Source organism: Xenopus laevis, chromosome 6L, assembly GCF_017654675.1.
Source record: "Xenopus laevis strain J_2021 chromosome 6L, Xenopus_laevis_v10.1, whole genome shotgun sequence".
Lineage (NCBI taxonomy): Eukaryota > Metazoa > Chordata > Amphibia > Anura > Pipidae > Xenopus > Xenopus laevis.
In genome coordinates, this window is record NC_054381.1 from 34,548,433 (window position 1) to 34,560,818 (window position 12,386).

At 41.1% G+C, this 12,386-nt stretch overlaps 1 protein-coding gene across 2 annotated transcripts in view; it reads right to left on the bottom strand.

Moving 5' to 3' along the window:
- Window positions 1–2,820: 2,820 nt before the first annotated feature.
- Window positions 2,821–12,386, bottom strand: part of ica1.L (islet cell autoantigen 1 L homeolog) — a 39,466-nt gene continuing 29,900 nt past the window's right edge. The window contains exons 9-16 of one of the 2 annotated variants that reach the window (XM_041565272.1): window positions 12,196–12,240; window positions 10,885–10,973; window positions 9,373–9,422; window positions 8,871–8,921; window positions 8,727–8,789; window positions 7,276–7,533; window positions 5,743–5,832; window positions 2,821–4,666 (exon numbers count right to left, since the gene is read on the bottom strand). In XM_041565272.1, the coding sequence (XP_041421206.1) occupies window positions 4,539–4,666; window positions 5,743–5,832; window positions 7,276–7,533; window positions 8,727–8,789; window positions 8,871–8,921; window positions 9,373–9,422; window positions 10,885–10,973; window positions 12,196–12,240 (774 nt within the window). In that variant the 3' untranslated portion in view covers window positions 2,821–4,538. 2 annotated transcript variants of the gene reach the window in all.

The following is a 12,386-nucleotide window of genomic DNA, read 5'->3' on the forward strand; positions in this document are numbered from 1 at the left end:
AACCCCAGGTTTCGGACATTCTGGATAACAGGTCCCATACCTGTATTTCCAGGGCAGGAAGATAGAAATGAGCCATAGTGCTAACCTTCTACTTGATGGAGATAGGACATGCTAAAACATGGATAGAGGGGTAGTAATACGGAAGTGGTGCTCCCTTTGTTTGAAAGATTTCCTCTAAATGTTGGAACATTGTGGGGGGGGGGGGATTTGCTTCCATTCAGCCACAAGAGCATTAGTGAACTTGGGCAATTATATTGGGGGATCAGACCTGACTCACTGTCACTATTTTGGTTCTTTCCCACAAAGGTTCAGTTGGAATGAGGTGAAGGCTCTGTACAGCTCATGTCATCCATTCTCATCCCAGCAAACCCTGTGTGGATCTTGTTTTCTGCTTGGGGGAGTTATATTGTACAGCCTATGATTAAGTGCCCACTGGCATGAAACGCGTAAGGCTATGTATTCATCTACTTTGTAGCCTAAATAAAGTTCTCAGTTCTTTTACAAGCCTGTTTGTGGGATCTGTGAGTGCCTGCTGTTTTCTTCTTTGGTTGGATACCTCCACCTCAAGCATGAGCAGCCCAAAGAGTCAAAAAGAAAAAGGCAAATAATTAAAAAAATGATATAAAAGAAAAAATAGAGACCAATTGAAAAGTTGCTTAGAATTGGTAATTCTATAACATACTAAAATGTAATGGGTGACCCATCCCTTTAATATCTCTCTCAGTAGCAGCAGCAGGGAGCTCTTGCTTGGAGACCGGTGAACCCTTTATCTGCTGTAATTGTGTTTTATGTACTGGAACTTATTTCTTGTCCATTGCTCAGTAGATCTAATTTCTGGTTAAACCAAAAGATGCCCTGGCTCATAAAGATATGATATAATCCAAGTTGTTGTTGTTAGTCACCTATTTATGAGGCGCAGTCAGCTTTGTATATTGTCAATACAGGAACACACTAGTATTTCTGGACACGTGTATTTACAGCTGTATCAGTATACAGTATCTGCTTTAGTTCTGCATAACTTGCTAATATTATAGGAAGTGCCATAAGCAGTAATATTAGGTAAAAGCTGGACATACACTTATACCTGTACCTGTCATTTCAACTGAAATCTCACCTCACATGGGGGATTTTACACAAGCACCAAACAGGAGCTGCCAGAACCTTCCAACATAATTCGGGCAGTGGGCATGGGACCTAGCAAGGAAAGGAACATATACAGTTATGGGACCTATTATCCAGAATGCTTTTCCAGATAATGGGTTCTTCCATTATTTGGATCTCCGTACGGGAAAGGGATTGCTCACCTTTCAGTAAACTTTTACTATGTTTTGGAATGGCTAATTCTAAGCAACTTTTCAATTGGTCTTCATTTTCTATAGTATTTTAATTATATGCCTTCATCTTCCGACTCTTTCAGAATGGAGTCACTGACCCCATCTAAAAACAAATGCTCTGTGAGGCTACACATCTATGGTTATTGCTACTTTGTATTCCTCATCTTTCTATTCAGGCCTCTCCTATTCATATTACAGTCTTTTATTCAAATCAATGTATGGTTGCTAGGGTCATTTGGACCCTAGCAACGAGATTGCTGGAATTGCAAACTAGAGAGCTGCTGAATTAAAAGCTAAATAACTCAAAAATTTATTTGGAAAAAAATGCTAAATAACTCAAAAACCACAAATAATAAAACATGAAAATCAATAGAAAATTGTCTCAGAATATCACTCTCTACGTCATAGTAAAAGTTACCTCAAAGGCTGAACAACCCCTTTAAATGAACATTATCACCAAAAAATGAAACTGTTTTAAAGTAATGAACATATGATGTAATGTAGTAGTGTTTCTGAAGCAAACACAGCAGTTTTACCAGTGCAGGGCAACACTTCCTATTACTTTAAAACACTTTAATTTTTTGGTGTTACTGTTCTTTAAGTCAACAACAAAAACATGAAATCATGAAATAAACAAAGAAGGATTGTTTTGACACCAATAAGGATAAATTATATATTAGTTGGGATGAAGTACAAGGTACTGTTTGATTATTACAGAGAAAAAGAAAACCATTTGTAAAAATTTGGATTATTTGGATAAAATGGAGACAGCCTTTCTGTAATTGCTTGCTTTCTGGATAATGGATCCCAAACTTGTACAGTACCTGGGAAGGTCTAGTAAGTAGAAAAGAAGCATTTAAGGCCAATGTTATTTCACATTAATCCAAGTCTTTGCACTGGCAGCATTACAGAGTAAACCCACAGAAATAATCTCACAGAGTAAAGAGGAGCTGCCTTGTCATACTCATTCCCTACTGTTTGTTCTCCTTCATTGTTTTATCCCCATGTAAAGCTCCACCTATGAGACACACACTTTGGGGGTTATTTAATAAATGGGGGGGTTTTAGCAAGGAAAAAAACACATTTTTCACATTTATCATACCCAGAGGATGGGCATAAATCAGAATCTGAAAATCCGGCATCTCAGATCTGCCGAGGTTGTATGCAAGTCAATGGCAGAAGTGCCAAAGATATATTGATATGCGCTGGGTTTTGTGCAATAATCAGGCAAAAATCAGAAAAAAAGCTGAATTTTTGGGTGGAAAATCCTAAAATTTAGGCAAAAATCTGAAAACAGAGCTTCCTCTTTAGTTTCACCTCTGAATATTGATATTTTTTTCGTACACCCCTGACGTCGGTTGTGTATGTGAACATTATGGGGTATATTTGACAAAGGGTAAATATGAGAATTCACTACAAGGGAATGAGTGGATTTTTTCGCCAGGAATGTGACCAAAGAAAACAAGAAGTATGGAAACAATTGATCTGGAGGTCAGGACAAAGGCAGTTTATTAGCAGCGGTTAAAGGACGTCATTATTTAAATTATCTGCATCGCACACACACACATATAAATATTCTCTTTATAATATAATTAACTCAACCATGTTTGTAAAGAGGCAGCTGACAATTTCAAATGCACTTCACGCTATCCATAGAGTACGATTATTATCCAACCCACACATTGAGTAGAGGAACACAAGGCTCTGTAGCTGCTAATATTGTTGTGTCAAAGCAAATCTTCTTGTATAAAACAGGAAAGACTAAATTTGAGAGAGGACGTGCCATGTAGTTGTCATGGAACTACAAATCCCAGCTTAACTCAAGTAGCAAAATATTTGGGTTTACTCATTGTACCCACTTCCTGCTCCTGGATTTACTACTGATCTTATTACTGAATGTATTTAGAGTCCAATGACAGCAGAATTAGTGGATGAAGCCCTGAGCAGAAGGCACATCATGGCCGCACAGTTGGACTGACCAATAATAATACTGCAAGGAAGCAGAACAAACAAATGATCACTGAAATCTCATCTGTTGGTCTGTCGTAGGGATGCACTGAATCCACTATTTTGGATTTGCCCAAACCCCCAATTCCTTCACAAAAGATTCGGGCAAATACCGAACCGAATCCTAATTTGCATATGTAAATTATATGCAAATTAGGGATGGAAAGGGGAAAATATTTTTCCTTCCTTGTTTTGTGACAAAAAGTCACACGATTTCCCTCCCCGTCTTTAATTTGCATATGCAAATTAGGATTTGAATTCAGTTTGGCCGGGCAGAAGGACCAAATCCTGGATTTGCTGCATCCCTAGTCTGTTGTATCCTCAGCGTAGAATCCTGCAGCAGGTCGGGCAACAGCGGGTTACCTGCAAAAAATTGGGTACCCTGTAGAATGAGGGTAGGTTTTTCAGGTGCGGGTCTGCGGGTCGCATCTATATGTCTATCATGTTATATTGTGTAGATTTTACTCCTTTTAACATTTTACAACACTTTTTTTTCTGTCTCCGTTCACTTTTGACGATGTCACTTCCAGTTTGCAGCGAGATCACTTCCTGTTTAATGTTGGCCGGCAGGTTGCGGATAAGGCAGTTGCGGTTCGGACAGTGGATCAAAGTGGGTAAAGACGCGGGTTGCGTTTAGGGTCGCGGAGTCTCATAAATTGGTTCTGCGCAGGACTCTTGCCTCAGGGACACAAACAGAATAGGAATATACCCGTGTATACAAAGGGTTAAATTATATTATGACGCATTCTCCGACAAAACCTGTTTTATTACAGTATTTATGGAGCGACACTGCCGATCTGCTCATGGCAAGAGGCCTTACAGAAAAGCTCAGGAGATTATACCGCGTATGTTTTGCCTGGTGGGATCCCGAATCTCCCACTCACTAATTCATGAGGGGAATGTGGGTTGGTTTGTGAGTACACATGGACAGGACATGGATCTTATTGTTGTGGCTTCCACTAAACAAAAGCCCAGCAGTCGCTCTGTACTCTAATAAAAAACAGGTTGCTACTATATCCCCATCAAATAGTGCTTGTGTGTTTCTTTTGGCAAAGGCAGGAATCAGTGGGGAAACTTTCCCTTGTGTAACTCACAACAAAACAACAAGTTATTCTACAAAAGGAGCCGCAATTTATTTCTTATAGCAATGCTGGGAGTTTACGTCTCTTCCCCGGGGCTCTCTCATGTGGGCAGGGATTATGCATTGAGCAGTTCATGTTCCTTATCAGTTTTCCCAACGGCATCGGGATTGGACAAGGGATCGAGATCAGCGAAGAGGTTGTACCAAGCGCTCAGATCCTTGGATCCTGGATTCTTTGAGACGTCTGAAAAGTACACAAAACAATTGTATCATCTGAAAGCTTTCCTGCATGGAGCAAACTGAAATCATAGATTATATATATATAAATAAAACAGAAAGGCCGTCTCCCTTAGACTCTAGTTTATCCAATTTTTTTTAAAATGATTTCCTTTTTCCCTCTAATAATAAAACCGTACCTTGTACTTGATCTTAACTAAGATATAATGAATCCTTATTGGAAGCAAAACCAGCCTATTGGGTGTATTTAATATTTAAATGATTTTCTATTAGACTTAAGGTATGAAGATCCAAATTACGGAAAGATCTGTTATCAGGAAGACCCCAGGTCCCCAGCATTCTGGATAACAGGTCTCATAGCAGGCATGGGATCAGTGATGCAGAAAGCTCTAAATTACAGGAAGGCCGTCTCCCATAGACTGTTAATAAAATAATTCAAAATTTATAAAAATGATTTCCTTTTTCTCTGTAATAATAAAACAGTAGCTTGTACTTGATCCCAACTAAGATATAATTAATCCGGATTTTGTTTAACCTCCAAACATCATCCAAGAGCCAAAATTTGCTCAGTGCTATAGTTGCACATCATCTAGAGGCCACTGCTTTTTATGACTGGATGTCTAACATAATAGTCAGAACACTACTTCCTGCTTTGCAGCTCTCTTGGTTTCCACTGATTGGTTACCAGGCAGTAACCAATCAGAGACTTGAGGGGGGGGGCCACATGAGTCATAACTGTTGCTTTTGAATCTGAGCTGAATGCTGAGGATCAATTGCAAACTCACTAAACAGTTATGTCCCATGTGGCCCCCCTTCTAGTCACTGACTAAAAGTGGCCATACACAGAGAGAGATCTTTATGCATTACATTTTTGCCTAACTATATATTTATCCAGTTTTTGTTTTTGCACTGAACTGTTCCTTTAATGAACCTGAAGTTGTTTCCAGTTTTAATAACTTTGTTCTCCATTCACCCTATTTCCTAGGAATGTGGATATTCACTTCAACCAATGTGGGACCTGGGAATTGATATTTCAATACTGGATTTCAATGACATTTTCCCAACCTCAGGCAGAGTACTTACCCTTTGCTGGTGCCTTGTTAGTGCTGGGGTTTGAGCTGTTCGCTGGGGGAGCCGCTTGACAAGATGAAGTCCCACTGTTGGCCGTCCAACCTGCAATTTAGGATTTAACATTGTCATTGAAGGAGAATTCAACCCGTAATAAAAAAAACCCTTCCCCCTACCCTGGGTAGACCCCCTCCCTCCTCCCCCCCAGCCTACCTGCCCCCCCCGAGCAAATGGCCCTAATTTTTTACTCACCCCTCCATGCAGATTCTGGCCTCATTATTAGGGATGCACCGAATCCACTATTTTGGATTCGGCCGAACCCCCGAATCCTTGGCGAAGAATTCGGCCGAATACCGAACCGAATCCGAACCCTAATTTGCATATGTAAATTAGGGGTGGGAAGGGGAAAACATTTTTAACTTCCTTGTTTTGTGACAAAAAATCACTCAATTTCCCTCTCCGCCCCTAATTTGCATATGTAAATTAGGGTTCGGATTCGGTTCGGACGGGCAGAAGGATTCGGCCGAATCCGAATCCTGCTGAAAAAGGCAGAATCCTGGCCGAATCCCGAACCGAATCCTGGATTCGGTGCATCCCTACTCATTATTATTTTTTTTTTATGGTTTCTGAATTATTTGCCTTCTTTTCTGACTCTTTCCAGCTCTTTAGGGCTACACATTTATTGTTATTGCTACTTTTTATTATTCATCCTTCTATTCAGGCCTCTCCTATTCATATTCCAGTCTCTTATTTGGACCAATGCATGGTTGCTACAGTAATTTGGACCCTAGCAACCAGCTTGCAGAAACTGCAAACTGGAGAGCTGCTGAATAAAAAGCTAAATAAACACAAATAATAAAAACAAATTGAAAATTGTCTCAGAATATCACTCTCTACATCACACGAAGGGGCTGATTCACTATGGGTCGAATATCGAGGGTTAATTAACCCTCGATATTCGACTAGGAATTGAAATCCTTCGACTTCGAATATCGAAGTCGAAGGATTTAGCGCAAAAACTTAGGCAAGCCTATGGGGACCTTCCCCATAGGCTAACATTGACTTCGGTAGCTTTTATCTGCCGAAGTAGGGGGTCGAAGATTTTTTAAAGAGACAGTACTTTGACTATCGAATGGTCGAATAGTCGAATGATTTTTAGTTCGAATCCTTCGATTCGTAGTCGTAGTCGAAGTAGCTCAAAAAATACTTCGAAATTCGAAGTTTTTTTACTTCGAATGCTTCACTCGAATTTAGTGAATCGGTCCCTAATAGTTAACTCAAAGGTGAACAAGCCCTTTAATTGTGATGTACAACTCCAGGTTTAGATGAGATGCCATAATGGAGCTCACAGGCACAGTGTGTATAGAGAAGAGATACAGACTGTTAATAATAATGTAGGCAGCATACGCTTGAGAAAATGGGGCAGGGAGTCAGAAACCCCAGGGATAGCTGGGAAAAAAATGGCCATGTAAGAAGTGCTATTATGAGGTGCCAGTGCAAGTGACCAGACTAAGAGCCAACAAGCTGCTTCCAGATATTGTAAGTTACCCTGCACTGAAGACAGTAGGTCATTCATGTCTTGGTCTAGGAGCTGAGAAGGAAGGAACCCAGAGGATGAATCAGCGCGTTGTTCCGGGTCTATTGCTCCTGGGCTCACAGGATGAGGACTGGCTAGCGGATCTCCAAATATCGCCGCCCACTCATTGCCAAGATCATCACCCTCCAAGGAAGAAGCACTTAGAATATCATTCAGCAGCTGCATTTCATCCTTATCCCCAGCCTCAGGACCAAGCGGGTCTTTGGGAACTGCAAGAGAGACGGCACAGCAGTAATCGTTACACTAATACCCACTGTATGTGAACAGTATATGAATATCAGGCTCAGCAGCAGCAGCAGTGATATTATCAAGCACTAACCCCCCGGGACACCGGCATTGCAGCACAAATCAGTGGATACTATTTCTAGTGCAGTACAAGGTGCTCAGTGAATGGCCTGGGACTGCTGTAATAAATAAAAGGCACATTATCATCAATATACAGGTTTTAGTTTAGTGCCTTTAAAGGAGTTGTTCACCTTCCAAACACTTTTTTTCAATTGTTTTCAGATTGTTACCCAGAAATAAAGACTTTTTTTTTTCAATTACTTTCCATTATTTATTTTTTACTGTTTTTCCAAAATCTAAGTTTAAATTTGAATGTTTGTGTCTCTGGTGTTTCAGTCTGGCAGCTCAGTAATTCAGGTGCAGGCTCTATTAAAATTTTGCAACATGAGCAACATCTCTGGAGTATTAGCAACTATTGTATCAATGCTAACTAGGGATGCACCGAATCCACTATTTTGGATTCGGCCGAACCCCTCGCGAAAGATTCGGGCGAATACCAAAACAAATCCTAATTTGCATATGCAAACTAGGGGTGGGAAAGGGAAAACATTTTTTATTTCCTTGTTTTGTGACAAAAAGTCACATGATTTCCCTCCCGCCTCTAATTTGCGTATGCAAATTTGGATTCGGTTTGGCCGGGCAGAAGGATTCGGCCAAATCCGAATGCTGCTGAAAAAGCCCGAATCCCGAACCGAATCCTGGATTCAGTGCATCCCTAATTCTAACAGCTGCCTGTAATGAAACCCAGAGATTCTGCTCAGCAGGGACAACGATAAAAAATGTATCAACTAAATGTATCCATTTTAGAACAGTTTACAGGGTCGGCGACCCCCTCTCCCAGAGCTGCTTCAGAAGGTGAAAAATGACACTTTACACTTCAATATTAGAAAAACAGTCACACATAGAAAATAAAAAGTTATTGGAAAAAGTCGTAATTTCTGGTGATCTATTTGAAAACAACTAGTTGTTTGAAGGTGAACAACCCCTTTAAAAATGTTTGTTTGTTTTATTGCAGCTTGTGCCCACCAGAACCCCTTCAGCAGTCCTGACTGTCTCCCCCCCAAATAACACTCAGATATCAATTCAAAAGTAAAGGTGTGTGCTGTAATAAACCTACCCCTTTCTTCATAGAACATTTTCTCCTCCGGTTTCAGATCCAATAATTCATCTAGTGCACCAACTGGGCGAAAAGAAGAAGAACCCATAAGAATGTGCCGTGCTGCAGTTCAGCCGTGGTTTTATTTTAATCTAATTTAAGTACCTGAATTCTCCAGGAGAATCTCCTCAAAACCGGATATATGTTCTTTGTCGCCTTTAAAGAAACAAACAGTAATTTGAGCAATTTGAGAGCGGTTAAGTGTAAATAATAAAAGTATGGGTTATTCCCAGTTATCACAGCATGGGAAGCACAAACCAGAACAATAGGCAGCTTCGCTTCCAGCTCCCACAATGCCTTGCACGCCTGCCATTAAGTCTATTAATCACAGAACATGCAAGGCATTGTGGGACTTGAAGGCTTAGCTGGAGAAGAGCTGACTATTGGTAAATGGTACATGCAATCACAACTAGCAACGAACAAACGGCTTTCAACATTTATACAGCTTCACCATTCGTCCAAGATTTGGAATCAACACATATTGTACAGCTGTGCAGAATTCAATTTGAGAATCCAAAACTGCCAGTTTATGCCGGATTTTGTCTCTGCCATTAACGGGGAGATAAATAATAATTCCAAGCCCCAGCGTTTTTTCCCATGGGGTTACCTGGTGATCCGGATTCCTCCATCTGCTTCAGGTCATCTAAAGAAATGAGCCTATCAAAATGAAGGGATTGAGAAATATAGATGTAAATATAGTGATCAGGCAGGTGTGTGTGTGTAAGGCTTGTTTAATTTAAGTGTCAGATGAAATTAGTAATACAGGTATGGGATCAGTTATCTAGAAAGCTCCGAATTACGGAAAGGCCGTCTCCCATAGACTCCATTTTATCCAAATTTTTAAAAATGATTTCCTTTTTCTCTGTAATAATAAAACAGTAGCTTGTACTTAATCCCAACTAAGATATAATTAATCCTTATTGGAAGCAAAACCAGCCTATTGGGTTTGCACCAAATCCACTATTTTGGATTTGGCCAAACCCCTGAATCCTTCGTGAAAGATTCGGTTGAATACTGAACCAATTCTGAATTTGCATATGCAAATTAGGGGTGGGAAGGGGAAACCATTTTTTACCTCCTTGTTTTGTGACAAAAAGTCATGCGATTTCCCTCCCCACCCCGAATTTGCATATGCAAATTAGGATTTGGGTTCGGCCGGGCAGCAGGGTTCGGCCGAATCCAAATCCTGCTGGATAAGCCATAATCGTGAACCGGATCCTGGATTCGGTGCATCCCTAATAAAGATCCAAATTATGGAAAGAACTGTTATCTGGAAAACCTCAGGTCCTGAGCATTCTGGATAATAGGTCCCATACCTGTATTAGTAAGAGATTTTGCATCAATGGGTCCCAAGGTAGAGCAGCACAATCCCATTGGGTGGGTGGCTCTTAGACCAGCAGGACAAGGAAGCCAATTGCCTACTTGGTTTTAGTCACATGACCTTGTGGATCCTTCAGAAGAAACCTATAGGTCCATAATCCACCGTAGTGCTCATGTGAAACATCTTTCACACTGAGTGATGCCTGGGGAATGGCCCTTTGGAAGACATTAGGCAAAACGGTCCAACAAGTTAGTTCCTCTGTGCAGTAAACAAACACCGTCTGTAACAGCAAATATCTCTTGTGTCTGGCACTTTAAATTATCTGTAACAACAAATATCTGGCCCAGTAGCACCCAACTATATAAAGTGCCCTCCTCTATTCATAGCCATTAATCCAGTGCCTTTAAACTCGCCTCTCCGTTATGTTTCCAGGCATAAAGTGATAATCAGGAGCTTATTCCACACACAGGAATGGAGACTGCCCTCCAAAAATAACTTTCAGGACGGCGGAAGGTTTTAATTGGCAAGTGGGGAGTTGTATTGTGGAGACTTGACAGCCAATGACATCAGTGCAAAGTGCTGCGAGGAGCTCGGCGCCCACGACTGTATCCTGAGATTGTCAAATTGTGCATTTTCAACTATAATTGCGGGCGGAGGAGACTCAACGCATCTGACTGAAGTCAATGGGAAGTGACTCACAGACTGGGGGGAGGTTGAACACCATGAAAAAGTCATGGCAATTAAAATGCCCCAGAACCCTGCAGCGAGTTTGGAAGGGAATGTCAATGCATTACTTACTGATCGTCTGGTTTTGCAGCCGGGTCCTCGATGCCTGTATCCTTCTCCTCCTCCTGATTTGTTAGTTTGTCCACAGGATCCTGTAAACTCTAGGAAGAGGCAAATAAATGAATGAGATACATGGGGGACCAGCAGAGCCGATACATTTAGGTACAAGCAACTACAGCATGCAGAGCTATAGCACAGCTTCCCTTTACTGCAGGAAGGGGAAATATACCCCATCTGTAAATAAGACTTATCTCCATTTATTTTCCCTTAAAGGACATGTAAAGCCTGCATTTCCTATCATGTATATAAGTTGGGCATATCTTCCCCACCAAAGCCACATCATTTGTACTGCATATACCCCTCCATTTGTCAGCGCCATCACATTTTCCAAAAACAAATAGCAGCTTTCACCCGGCGGCCATTATCCCTCATGATCAGTAACATTGACATGTGCAATCAGGACATGTATGCTGTAAAGTTCATGCAATGCAGAATGCAAGGTTACACAGGCACAACATAACCTTGATAAAAAGTTCTGCTGGGATTGAGCATAATGGTTAAGCTGAGGTGGTTAGGAGAAAAAAATAGGAGCAGACAGCTAGAGGTTTCTATGGGAATCAGCAATGTTATCTCTTCATTGGCTGTTAGACTGGAGGGTGTGTTTAGTAATCTGAGCTGAGAAGAACTGAACATGCTCATGAGCCAAAGCAAATTCCTGAGGGGGGCTTGGTGGGTTAGAGGAGGAGAAGTATTTCTAAGTGATTAAGGGGATGCTGTAACCATACTGTTACCCTTTTAAGAACCAGAGTGGCAGGTATCTAAAGAGGCTATTCACTGATTACATTTTTGTGTGTGTGGGGTTTACATGTCCTTTAAAAAGGCAGTAGTAGCTTTTTCGAGTGTAGGAGCTTCCATATTTCTTATGGCGTCTTGACCCAATGCACCACCTTCTACAAGGAGGCCTCATACTGTATGGAGAGCTTATATACATAAATAATGCTTCCCTTTTTTGGGATAAAAACACTGACATCATTTGGTTATTAAATGGAACATAGGCATTTCTTAGGGCATATTTCCCCTTTAGGGCCACTGAATTCAGACTGTTACACAGATAAAAGCGAACAGAAGCTGGAGGGTTTGCAGGGAGTCGTAGTTTCCCAACAGCACAGCAGCCCAAGGATTTAGACAGGCTAATGGATCCTCCTCTGCTCATCAAGGTGCTTCAGGCGGTGAGACGGGCCTGAGTATGAATAGCTCACAAAGCCAACCACAGTCTGAACAAACACAACACTGTGTTCTCTAATGCAGAAAATTGCCTTGTACCTGTTCAGCAGAATACGGAGATGCTCCTGGCTTCCTATTGTTAGGCTAGCATAAAACACAGCAAGACATTACTCTGAGATCAGGAAGTTAGGGAGTGGCTAGTCTCAAGCAATTAAAACTACAAGGGGAGCAATAGGAATCTGTAGCCACTCAACCCTTATCATTGGTATGAAATACGGCCAAAACAATAT